Here is a 13,903-nt window from a genome sequence, read left to right on the forward strand (position 1 = left end):
GTTTCATTCTGTAGTGCTTTGCAAAAGCACCAGCTACGTTACACATTTCAGTTTCATATTTTTGGTACACACGGGAGATTACTTGGCAGCTCAGGACATTCCTGGTCTTTAACAGGAGCTGCTGATTAATCTCCTCATGTCTACAAAACATATGAATATGTCATTGGGTAATGTTACTGGTGCTCGCTGCTTAGAGGAAATGCTCTGATTCCTTGCCAGGCTCTGTTTTTATCAGAGGGTGATGTCAGCAGCAAGATGGTTGTTAAATGTGTTAAAGATCAATTTGGAGCCATAGTTTAACCCCTTCCATGCTCATGACGGAACGGTTCCGTCATGAGCCACGGTTGAGCTGTGCTCATGACGGAACCGTTCCGTCATCGGCCCGCCCGCGCACGAACCCTTCAGCACCGCGGCGGAATTCGCCCAGCGCTGAAGGGGTTAAAGATCTTCAAAGGGACAGGGGTGCTTGTTTCAACATGTAGGGGGTTGATGGGGCAAGGGAAAGTGGAGAAGACAATTGGTGATAACCCATCAGGGTTATTGGCTACGCTTATCCGTATTCTATTTTTTGTTACATTTACTATTGCGAATCTGTTATGGAGCGCATATCACCAAGACTGAGCACTATATAAATTAGAATACAAATACAGTGATTGTGTTTTAGTTACATTTTATCAAAAGATTTACTGTCCCACTTTCACATAAAATAAATGTTGTCTGCTGTAGATTCATTTTCTTTTTCTTGTGTGCGTTTGCTTGAAGGGAGGGTGGGTGTAGTTTCTCTTGCCTGACAGTTGCGTGAATTCAGAAGAGACCGCATGGTGTCACTGCTGCCTCGGCCTGGCGTGTAAAGAAGGACTCATCTCTGTGGTGCTTCCTTTTTGGTTTATAGCTATAATGGAGTATAATTAACTATGTCTCTCTGGAATCGCCAAGGTTCATCTCTGCAGTTTTTTTTCGGCTTTTATTCTCTGCGCTATTTCTTGGCCAGAGGCAACAATTGTCTCGTTTTTTATTAATCTAATTGTGGCATGGAGACATATAGTGTACACGCTGTCAACATGTGGACAGGCTACTCTCTGTGTTGCTTCCCATCTAAATGCTGTTATGTTTGACTTGGTGTACGTTGTGGGAATCCTGGCATCTGATGCCTTGGGCAATATTTGATTAAAAATCAAGTATAAAAGAACTGGGGTGAGGATATCTTGTTGGAGATTGAGCGTCTGCTGTTGCGCATTCCTGCAACGTCACTCAGATCTATGTTTAAACGGAGCTTCCAGTAATGGGCTCCCTGTCTGTCTCATGTTGCGCTGCTGGTAACCTCCCCGTACCATTCATATGGGGTCAGAGGGGCATCTGTTCGTTGTCGTGAGACTCCGGCTTCCGTGGCAGGAATTCCAAGGCACGTCACTCATTCTGCCAGACTGAGATGCTGCTTGTTGACATCCTTCGCCAGCGTTGCCCTCCCTCGAGGGCCTTCACTGACCTTCCACATGACACATTCAAAACATGCGCAGAAACACAAACCTGCACACAGGTAATCTTTGGATTCCTCTTTGAATAAACCAGTACATTTCAAAATGTAAGTATTTTTAGTGTGTGTGTGTGTGTTTTTATTTTTTTCACATACACTGGTAGCTCCTCCCATTGTTGGTAAACACTGAAAAAACAAGACACACACCACTGTGAGGACTAGCGTGCTATGAGGACCGATTTCCCCCATAGCGTTTGCATTTGTGCGTGTGCTAATTACAGCACCCTCTTAACACATGTGTGCAATCAGCCTCTCACTAGCAGGAAAACCGTGTTGCAAATAAATAGGAGCAACTATGAAAAGAATCCTTATTCTGGAAGACCTGCAGATTCATTTATTTATTTACATGGGTGTATAGATCACTTGGCACATCTGCAATTGCCCCTGCTTACATTAATAACTGACCAGGTAAACGTCCATTTGCTTTACCCCGAGACCTGAAGCTTCCTCTCTGAGTCAATCAGCTGTCATTATAAGGAATTCCTATCTGTGTCCCTTTTAAACAACACTTCTGTGGTATGGTTTTGTTAATATGAGGCATTCATCTATTTGGGTGCAGTACACGACTGTACCATGCAGAAGGCGGAAACTACTTATTGTGGTAAAGGAATTTGTAACCGAATATACCAGAACTCATTTGCTGACATATTTAGAAATGTGGGAATACTTTGTGAATAATTTATGGTATAAACTACCCCCTGGTTTACGTTATAAGGATATTGCAAGATAACGTTATGGACCTCCCAGTGACTTGCAATATACTGTTTAACATAAATAAACTATCCTTACCATATGTATAGTTCTTGGTCATGCACTCCATCTTTCCTTCAGTGCTCTTTTAAACTTTTGTGGCACCTTTTTAATGTAGAATGTGAGATCTTTAGTATTAACAATCAGTTGTTTTTCACTTGTAGCCAACATGTTATGTAGCTTAAGTATCAAAACCGTGTATATGATGTCTGGTAACACCTTGATATATTCATGTTGTCGTATAGCAACTCAAGCAGTGCAGTAAGTAGACGTGTTTCAATAAGTGCATCCTTATCCGCTATTGGAGAAGAATTTCCAGGGGAAAAAGATCTGAAGAAAGAGAGCGGGATTTGTCAAGTCTCACTTTATTTAGGTGGCAGCGACATTTCTGTCCAGTGACCTGCCTTTCATATTCTGTGCAGTATGTTTCTGGGGGCACCGTGACGTCTCAGCTGGAATCTAATACATTATTACAGTAGAGTAGATCTGTTGTTTTCTAATTGCAGTTGGCCACAATTAGACAGTAATAACTTATTACAGTTCAGTTGTGATATGATGCCTGCTGCCAGAGCCAACAGCCAGGGTGAAAGGCCGGTCAAAGAGCACCATTGCAGGTGCAGTTTAAACAAATTAAAGGAGAACTGCCTTTTTAGGCCGAGCTTGGGCAGGGCATGTGCTGCTCTGCGAGACATGCTGTATTCGAGAATAGACGTGAAGCCCCGCCCATTGTCTGCCCATATTTGTCATTGGCTTGTGTCAATGTTCTTCGTAAAAGCTGACTTCTGATTCGTTAACAGGCTTTTTTGTCCCTCCTTAGTACCGCCTTGTCTTCGTTTGTAACCTCCCTTGAGGACTTACCATTTTACTTCTGTTGTTACATGGTATGCCTTATTTAGTCTGTAAACACTACTTTCTTTAATGAGTTTCTCACACTGCAGGCACGACATGCTTTCCTGCAACATTCAGCGCACCATGTGCTCTTTCACTTTCCAAGCAGCCCGGGATAATGGCGGCCGCTTCTTTGAAATTAAATAGGTCTCGCATTTATAAGAGTCTGAGCTATTGGCATTTTAAATGACAATTCCTTTTATTTGTGTTAATTATCAAAACAGATAAATAAAAGGCACTGCCCTATACAATGCTAATAGCTTAAATGCTTGCAAATGCGTTACCTATTGCATTGGGTTGTATTTTGTTGACCGCGATTATGCATTTTCATCACATTCCAATACAACTCATTGTTTTTATATTTAAAAACCATGTATTTGTGGGGGGAGACCCCCCACCTTACCTTAAATTTGTGCTATTGATATGCGATGTAAATGTATAATCGCGGTAAAAAAAATGTGAGGCAAATGCATGCGATGTATTTACCTTGTTGTAAAGGCTGTTTCCCATTGCATTGCAAATGCTTGTTTAATTTGAGCAGCAACGCCACTTCAGGTGGGATAACGGCAGAGTTGTGCAAACCTGGTGAGTGCTATTCATGCAGTTTCAAGGCAGAGCATAAGTAAATATTGAATGCTGATACCGGATTGAATATAACCAGTTGTATCACCAAGCCCAGGGGATAGTACTCCACCTGACGTGAGTAAGAAATTTAAAGGGGGAGTAGTTTTTCTCCTCAATGAGGTCCTGACGAAAGCCATCGAACCGGCAAGGGCGCATGCAGGTTAAAACATGTTGACAAAGTGATGTGAAGGACATATTGCATGTCCCATATTTCACATCCACCGTTTTGAATCTTACCCTATAATTTTTTAGAATAAATTGCACCACATGATAAAAAGGTAATTTTAAATTTTCTATTCTGCACAAACTAGATCCTAACCGGGTTTTGACGATCTCCTCCTGGTGGAGGCCAACAAAAGACCCAGTGATGATGCTATCAGCCAAGATTACGCCAATGGCAACAGACATACCAATGGCGGATAATGGTTGTTGACTGTCTTATACATATTTGTGCCAGATCCTTCGAGGCCTTTTGGCTCCACTCCTTTTTGATTTAGTGATATATATCTGGAAGCTGAGTTTGGCCCCCAGAACGCTTCTACTCTTTCCCCCCCCCGCTTTGATATATAAGCAGGATTCTCACAGCCAAATTGGCATGACCTTTGAAATGAGGGTCTTAGTCGGGCCCCACTGGTGTTCGAACCATTTGACCTCTGAAGTGTGCTCCGTTCTCTGAAGTGGGCTTTTATACCTTACTGGTTTGTTAGAAACTCAACTTTGTAAAATGAATCTTCTGTAGAGTTGTCATACGCTAAATCCCTTTCAGTTCCAAGAGTCAGGTACTTTTCTATTAGTGGCGAGCCGTGCGTGACACTTTAGGAGGAAGGAATAACCAGCACTCTTGGCAGGCAGCTTGCCTTCTCAAAATGCTTGTATTTTTAATAAGACAATAATCTAGTCATTCAATACATATCAATAACACATGCCTTCATAGATAGAGCATTTTTATTTTTTTTATTTTTATTTAATATAAAAGTGAGTTTAATTTTAGATATGATTATTAGCATCAAAAAGATGCCTGCTCTTCTTGTGGAAGCATAGTGATAATGCTTTCTAATTGTTTATAAATTAGGCTCATCCAACGAAGGTTGACGAGGGCCAGACTGCACACCCATTCTGGTTCCCATTTTCATTAGGGCATGTAAATAAGATTCAGGTGGATATTGTGAAAACCTGACATGGCTCCACCCTCAAAGGCTTTATTGACCAGGTAGGTTTACATGATAACCTAATGTCATTGAGAATGCGATTCACCAGCGCTGGGTTTTTCTTTTACAATGTCCTTCCTTTGAAGCAATCCCCACTGCCCTTTCTCCCCGGAGCATTTTCTTTGTCTCCTTCACCTAAAGCACTCTGCTTGCCTAGCCTTTCCCTCCTCTTGGGCACTTGCCTTTGCCCCTTCTCTTAGGCCCACCAAGGCGCTCTATGCATCTCTATCACCAAGGGTGACCAACTGGCATTGGTGTAAATTTCGGACGATGAGCGTAAAAATTCAGGACACTGCTTTGCTACCTCCTAATGGGTTCACGCAGAGATACATCACTTTGTTTTTTCCGCAGCTGTATGTGCTCACTGTATCCCTGCCTCCCTGCAATATGCAAGCTCTCACCAGTCCTCTTCGCTTCCACTGTGTCCATTGCATGCACCCCCAGTCTCTGTGCCTTGATGGGTGTTCATCCTCCTCTTCTTACCTTATGCCTGGTTGATACCCCGTGCTCCTATGTATGTCCACCCCCCAAATGCACCCCCCTTGGTTTATGTATCGCTGCCTTCATAACCTGTAATTCCTGTGTCTGCTTCAGCTCACATTGTCTCACTGTAGCCCTGCTCATCGTGTCTCTGCTCCCCATGCCAATGCATCCAGTGCGTCCCCAGTCTGTCTCCATGTTCATCCTATCATTACAACCTCTGGCTATGTTTCATTAGTCTGTGCACAAACCTACTAGTTACAACCTGGAGTTTTCTCTTTCTTCTGCTTGTTGTGGGCCCCTGGGGATAATCACATCACATTCATAGCAGCCATCCAACGGGGTGTTAAAAACCAGGTAAAATTAGCACAATCATACTGCTTAACGTTCTTAAATACCCACAAATAAAATAATCAGTTGACTCTTATTCTCTTGGGTTCAATATGTCCATACCCAGCATTTCCATTTATGTAATTAAGCATTCTTGTTGTGTCCTTAAAAACTGCATAGTATTCCTTTGCTAAATCAAATCCAGCATTGGTTGATACTGTATCCCAGTAAGCCCTATACACCAGAAACACAATCGATATGCTTGCTTATAAATTAATTGTATAACACACAATTGCCATCAGATCCATCCACTACTAAACGCATAAGAAAAAAAATGTATATTTACACTAATAGCTCCAACTCTAACAAAAGTGATACCTATTGCGTTGCAAATGCTTGTTCTTTCTTGATGTTGTGCAGCATTGGGAAAGCCTATATGTCGAAAAGGTGATACTTCTTGACTTTGCCAATGTGTGTTTATTGTGGTTGTAAACCTCCTTTTTCTTGTGTATCTCTGGTCTGAGCCTCTGATCTCTGGAGTTACACTATTTGAAAGATGCTCAGATTATTGTCTGGGTCCTATCACGGGCTCTCTGATAGTATAAAGGACTCCCTTGCAGCAATTGATTATATTCCCTGCCGTTATTGTGATGCTCTTTGTTGTGTGGGCCATTCACTGCAAAAGGCTCTGTTAAACCTGACAGCCTTAGGGTGGTCTTTCCCCAATTTTTTACCTGCCTCCCTCCATTTTCTGTGCTTGTTTTTGCTGGCTTTAGGACTCTGCAACCGTTACCACTGCTAATCAGTGCTAAAGTGTTTGTGCTCTCTCCCCTGAACATGGTAACATGGGCTCATGGGGCTCCTACTCAGTTGGCATATTTAGTTTGCCTTAAGTCCCTAGTAAAGTGCACTACATGTGCCCAGGGCCTGCAAATTATTTGCTACTAGTGGGCTGCAGCACTGACCGTGCCACCCACTTATGCAGCCTGAAACTATGTCTCAGGCCTGCCACTGCAGTGCCTATGGGTGAAGTTTACTGCCATATCGAGTTGGCATTTAAAGCTACTTGCCAAGCATAAAACTTCCCTTTTATTACATATGTCACCCCTAAGGAAGGCCCTTGGTAACCCAAAGGGCAGGACGCTATGTGAGTAAAAGGCAGAACATATACTTCTATGTTTTACATGTCCTGGTAGTGACAAACAGTTACATTACTTTTTCACTGCTGTAAGGCCTACTCCTCTCGTTGGCAAGAACCGGGAAATCCATAGAATACCTTAAGCTGTAATTCCTGATTGGAAAGGAGTAGCCTTTTCATGTTTCATATCTTTGCAATGGTAATGATAAATCCTCTTTACTGGTAAAGTCGGATCTAACATTACTATTTCTGAAAAGCTGCTTTTAGAAAGTGGACTTTTCTCTGCTTGTACTGCTCTTTGTGCCTTACAGCCTGTCTCTAATACATGTCTGGGCTAGGTGACCGACCCCTTTGTGTATTCCTTCTAGAGCGCTACAGACACTGCAAGGGTTGGGTGTGGTTTAGCACTTATCTGCATCCCGATGGGTTGTTCAGGGCAGATGGGAGGAAGGGGCCTACTCTTACCCCTCACAGGGTAGTAGACTGACCCCATACAAAGGAATGATAACTCCCTTTGGTAGTCTGGAGTGAGTGCTGGGATTGGAAGAGATACTGGTGCCCTTCAAAACCACTCTTTGAAGTTTCCCTTACATCAAAGGCACATTTGGACCTAAATTTTGAGTCTCTGGCCCCATCAAATCCGACACTTATAGATCTTCACAGAACAGCTGTGAAAAAAACTGTGGTGCTGCTGCACAAAAGACTCAACTGTAGTCTTGGTTACTCCTTGAGTCCACACTCAGCGATTAGGAGGGCATCAAGAAGGATCGTATGCCCTTGCTCTGCCTATTGCATCTTTACATTGAAAGTGTAATCTAGAATTTCTTCAGCGCACTTGTCTATGTGGTCAATTAAATGTCTCATTAAATGCCAATAGATTTTTGTGAAGGACCCACCATTTAAGCTTATCCCGTGTTTTTTAAAAAAAAATTTCCAACATGTGCAATAAAAGCAGTAATGAACAAAAAAGATGAATGCATTAATCACTTGTGTAGAAAGTGATGTAAAAACAATACACCTCGAAATTTCTTCCCTTGAAGGCTAATGCCTCGCCAAAGTCTTATTCTACAGCAGAAAACCCAAACTGCCCAATGTGGTCTGAACTTGGCTCTTAGCGATCACCTGATATACATTGATGGAATAACACACTGACTTACAGAAGCAAGTCTGATAAGGTTCTCATTACAAAGGAAGAGCTAACCTGGATCAGAAAGAACACACAGAAGAGAAACCGTATGAATATCTAGAAAGTGACAACACATTTATTAGGGAGAGAAAGAGCAAGTGCATTAACAAAAAATCATACTGGAGAAGAACCATATTGATTGACTGGCTGTGGAAAAGTTTCCTTTGCAATGAAAGACCTAATGCAGCATCAGAGTGTCTACGTCGAGGAGAAACCATATAAATGTACAGAATGTAATAAAGTGTTCCATAGGAAGAAGAATCTAAGGCAGCATCAACAAACCCATACCGGGAAGAAGCTGTATCAATGTACAGAATGTGACAAAGCATTTAAATCAAATGGAGACCTGAAGCTACATCACAAAATCCACACTGGGGAGAAACCATATAAATGTACAGAATGTGACAAAGTGTTTATAAGAAATGGAAAGTTAAAACAACATCACAAAATCCACACTGGGGAGAAACCATATAAATGTACAGAATGTGACCAATCATTTATAACAAATGGAGACCTAAAGCTACATCATAAAATCCACACTGTGGTGAAACCATATCAATGTACAGAATGTGACAAAGCATTTATAACAAATGGACAGCTGAAGCGACATCAAAATATCCACTCTTGGGAGAAACCATATCATTGTACAGAATGTGACCAATCATTTATAACAAATGGAGACCTAAAGTTACATCATAAAATCCACACTGTGGTGAAACCATATAAATGTACAGAATGTGACAAAGCATTTATAAGGAATGGAGCACTAAAGCGACATCATAAAATCCACACTGGGGAGAAACCATACCAATGTACAGAATGTGACAAGGCATTCATTAGAAAGTCACAGATAATGGAACATCAGAAAGTCCACACTGGGGAGAAACCACATCAATGTACAGAATGTGACAAAGCATTTATAACAAATGTACAGCTGAAGCAACATCAAAAGGTCCACACCGGGGAGAAACCATATCAATGTACAGAATGTGACAAAGCATTTATAAGAAATGGAGAGCTAACGCGACATCAGAAAATCCACACTGGGGAGAAACCATATAAATGTAAAGAATGTGATAAAGCATTTATAGGAAATGGAAAGCTAACGCGACATCAGAAAATCCACACTGGGGAGAAACCATATCAATGCACAGCATGCAAAAAAGAATTTACAACAAAGGGAGAGCTAACGTGACATCAGAAAATCTACACTGGGTGTATAAAAGTGGAATCTGACTATATGGTTGCCCCCAACTTTTTGACTGGTATTGGAGTGGTTTTTGACTAGTCTGGCTGGGATCCTGCTAGCCAGGACCCCAGCCTATCTGCTCTCTCCCTAAAAACTAATGTGTGTACCCTAGGTACAAACCAATTGGATGCTGAGGATACCCTGGCAGTCCCTTGTAGATGGTACCCAGGGCATGGGTCCCTCAGTAGGCCTACCAGGGCTGCAGCACTTATTATGCTACCCTGGGACAGCCATACAAAATGACACCACCAGACCACTACTGTAGTCTGGGTAAGGTGGTGCTAGCACCCCTTACAGGGATATAGGTACCCTATATCCCACCCCATTACAACACATATACTCTCATAGGTCACCCCTATGGCAGGCCTTGGTAATCCTACAAGGCAGGTGTAGGAGAGTAGGGTCTGCAATCCTACGATCACCCAGATTTTTTGCTTTTGCTTCATTGGTTCACGTCTTTCCCTGGCTGTGGGCCTGCCAATCAGACCCACAGCCTAGCTGTTCTCTCTCGAAATTAACACACATGTACATTAGGTGCATCCACTAATTGGAACTGGGCCGCCTTGTCAGTCCCTGTCTCAGCATACCACAGGTATCCAGGGCATCGGTGTACCCAGGGCCTACCAGGGGCTGCAGCATGTATTATGCCACCCCTGGGTGGCCGCCCAAATCTGACACAACTGGCTGCATGACAGCTGGGGCAACGTGGTGTAATCACCCGTTGCTGTAGGTGTAGTATTCCTACGCCTAACCCTAAAATGGACACATGGATTCCTATCAGTCACTCCTATGGCAGGCCTTATCAATCCTGAAGGCAGAGTGTGGGGGATCATGTGGGACGGTGCTCTGGCGTGAGCTGAGCCCGTCGACGGCTTGCGGAACCAAGTCCTAATAGCCGTTCCATGGTGACGCGGGCCAACTACTTTAAAATGCATTATTATCCCTGCGGTTATTTGCTAACTTTGGCATCGCATCACCTACACATGTCGAGTAAGGTGTCATACGAATTGGAATACGAACCCCTCGCCAGTCCTGGCGACGGGGTTAGCATTCCCCCCTTTTAGAGGGGCACGACATGGAAGTAACCTTGAACCCCGGTTAAAGTTGACTCAAGCCTCAGCATCACAAAATGGATGCTGCCACCAGACACAAGTCTGACCTCCTGCTGCTGGGAGACCTTCCAGCGAGGGGAGCTTGGACAAAGGGTTTCCTGTCGAGGGCGGTGTTAGCACCATCCCAGACAGGGTTTGTGTATCCCAGGTAGGCAGGGCTGAAAGGAAGGTGATTGCAAGTGGCACCCCGGTGCTCACTGTGCATAGCCCGGCTCAAACCAGTTTCGGGGGCAACCCTGCCCCTGAGCTGGGGCGAAGACGGACAAAGGATAGGGGTGTAACCACCCCCCTCCTGGCCCCACCCATAGGTAGGACCTAGTCACAGGCCAGCCCCTTTTCTTAGAATAAAGGTAGGAGCGAGTCCCCTTCCCAAATTGGATAATTCTGAATCTTGAACTACTTTCCACGAAAGGAACTCTTGACTTTTCTGAAGACTCTCCCTTGTGGCTAAGGAGTAGCCACCCTGCACCAGCAGGCACCACCTAAGCGCTTGCGGTTTGCTGTAAGTCCCTCCTACGGATCAAGACTGCCCAGCTCGACGAGACCCGAGTCCCTGCCATCTCTGACCTCTACCTACATCATCAGCCCAGCTGAGAGTCGTAGGTGTGACGAGACCTGCGGGACCGGCTATCTTCAGAACCTGCACGGTGCTTATCTAGCACGCCCACCGAGGGACCCTCGAGTGAGTGCACCTAGGGTTTGAGAAGCCCTAGCCCTGAGCAGCTCCAGCACCGAAGTCTGCCTCCCCAGCATCCACGAGATCTGCGTGGGGGCCCTTCCGCTCCTTGCTGTTCACCGCGTTGTCCGACCACTCGCCGACCGGCTTGTGGCCCTCTTCACGACGCACCCCGATAGTTTCATCACCGGTCTGGTTGCTCCAGATTGGCTCTTGCTCCCCTTCAACAGAGGAGTACCCCGGACCCTCCTGGTCCACTCCCGACGCCATCTTGACTCCACCGCGTGGGTTGCCACTGCCAAGACCTGCTGCCCCACTCCTGGGCCCAGCATCATCGACAGCAGACACCTTCGTGGGACAGCTCGCCCTCCATCCTGGTCGCCGCCGCGCCTCCTGGTCCGAGGAACAGCCGAGTCCGACGTCATCCACTCACCTGGTCGAGATGACTTCAGCCGGTACCCTCCTGGTGCCCACACGATCGCTGGCTAGCGGTTAAGAACTGAGTCCCCTCTGCTTTCAGGTTTTCCTTCATCACCGATCCAGGCTTGGATCTCGCTGAACATCGTCACTGGTCGCCTGCCAGCAACTTCTTCTTTCAGGCTCCTGAGACTACAACTAGGACTCCCGACATCTTGCCGAACTTCACGCAGCCGCAGCCTCTGGGCTAGGTAACTCGAGCATTTCGGTGCTCCATCGCAGGTTCGCTCTACAAGTGTCCAGTTCCTTTTTCGTTTAGTCCCACTGATCGGATCACTCCGGAATCAGTAACTCCAGACTCTAACCATTCGCATTTCACTGTTAGTGTAGATGGTTTCTCGTGCCCCTCGGGCATTTGCGTAAATTGTGCAACTTGAAGTATTTTCGTAAGAGTTTTGTAGTGTGCTTAGCTCCCTGACTCATAAAGAGCCAGGGTAGTCTTGTTATAAATAAATATCCTTTATTTTCATAACAACTTGTGTGGTGTCCTTTCACGTGGTGTTCAAGGGGTAAATGTGGTGGTAAAACAGCTGGCTTAACACGCCCTCTAGAGTTTAGCCTAAGACTGCTCGTATCCACACTACTAGGATAGCTGGTCTATAAGGTTGACTTACAACCAATCATCAATAAGGGTCGTTTGGAATGATACACAGTGATCACTAGAATAGTGAGCACTACATATCAGGCCAACTTCTCACAGCAGGGTGCTGAGGTATGTGTGAGGGGGGACCCCTACCTGAGTAGGGCCCTTCTGCAACCTTCGTAAATCATTGCTGGGTTGTTTGTAGTGTAGCCATATCATATACTCTTAACCGCATTATAAGTCTATCGCGATAACTTGAGAATGGCTACGCAGAACCATATCGTGTTTGGTTCAAACATGTAGGAATCATACCCCCAGTCCAGCCATGGGCATGAGGGCACGATTCCCCCCTGCTAGAGGGACGATATGGGAAAAGCGGCAGAATTTAGACACCAATTTAAAAGTGCACCGGTGGTACAAAATGGATGCTACCAGCCACCAAAACGACCCTGGCTGCCTGTTGCTGGGCAGAATCCCAGCCTCGGCAGCTGGACAATAGGGATCCTGTTGCAAGGAGGTGTTCCCACCTCCCCAGACAGGTTATGTGGATTGGAACTGGGTGGGTGCACCAAGGGATGGCTTTCAGGATGACACTTGGAGTTTCCCAGCGCCTGCATTCTGCATACACCGCCTGGAACCGGTTCAGGGGCATCCTGCCCCTCACCCAGGCGGGAAACACACAAAGGGGATTGATTGGTGGACAGTACTCTGGACACTCCCCTGATCTTGGGGATAAAGGTGAATAACGTGGCACCAGAGCCTCAGATTAATCTTGGACTTCAAAGACTTGACCTTCGACGAGCTGCTGCCCAGCTGACTGAAGAAATCTCCCTTGGGATAAAGGAGTTATCCCCCTGCTTGGCAGGCACCTGAAACACTGCAAGTGACCCGGTTGGAACTTCGCTGCTCCTACGGACTTTGACGACCTCCTGCTCCCTTGAGATGGTTTTCCAGTGCATCCCAGAGGCCAGTGAGTGTGCTCAACAAGTTTGGGCACCGTGGACCGTGTGGGTGCCGAAATCCCCAATACCCCAGGACACCGGCCACCTCTTGCATAGCACACAACCCTGACCAGTGGGGAAGTTGTGCTTTGGCCCATTACTGAGCCAACCACTTTGCAGCATTGTGCCAAAGACCAGCACCCCCCTAGCTCCCTCCGGTGGCCCGTGGGTGCCCTTTTACGCACTCCAAATTGCCACCCCCTGTGGTCCCTTGTCTCTCAGCTTGTGGGCCCTAGCGGAGGTCTTTCATGACGAACAAGAGTTCCCCTGGTTGCTCCAGGCCTGCTCTACAGTCTCCTAGAAGGAGACCTCTCTCAGACCTCGTGGGTCTGCACCGTAGCAGATTTGTTCATCTTGCGTGGGTTGCGGTTGCCAAGGCTTAGTGGATCCAATCCGGACACTAACACTGCAGGGACCCTCATCCAACGTGGGACAGTTGCCCTCCTGAAGCTGGCCTTCCTTGAAGCCTCCCAGAGCTCGTGGCTGCAGATCCAAGCTACACCATCTTCATCCTGAAGCACCCGACATCGAAGGGCTCTTTGCTTTGAGCCTCCTGGTCACCCTGCAGTGACCCAGACTCTGTCCCCTCTGCTTTCAGGTCCTTTTCTTCAATCTTCACATCTTTGATCTTCACGGAATCATCAATGCTTTTGGCTAGCAGAACTTT

General features: G+C 45.7%; 1 protein-coding gene and 1 long non-coding RNA gene across 2 annotated transcripts in view; both read left to right on the plus strand.

Annotated features, from left to right (window-relative positions):
• LOC146822367 (uncharacterized) overlaps positions 1–13,903 on the plus strand; it is a 195,115-nt gene that overhangs the window by 41,361 nt on the left and 139,851 nt on the right. The gene's annotated exons all lie outside the window — the stretch shown is intronic.
• Positions 8,308–9,333, plus strand: LOC146822368 (uncharacterized). The gene has a single exon (XM_085609094.1). It carries the CDS (start codon positions 8,308–8,310, stop codon positions 9,331–9,333), a length of 1,026 nt encoding a protein of 341 aa, XP_085465220.1.

The sequence above is a fragment of the Triturus cristatus genome, chromosome 6, assembly GCF_964204655.1.
Source record: "Triturus cristatus chromosome 6, aTriCri1.1, whole genome shotgun sequence".
In the NCBI taxonomy this organism is placed as follows: domain Eukaryota; kingdom Metazoa; phylum Chordata; class Amphibia; order Caudata; family Salamandridae; genus Triturus; species Triturus cristatus.

Coding starts and splice junctions, on each gene's coding strand:
- LOC146822368 (XM_085609094.1), top strand. CDS start 8,308: ATGAAAGACCTAATGCAGCATCAGAGTGTCTACGTCGAGGAGAAACCA.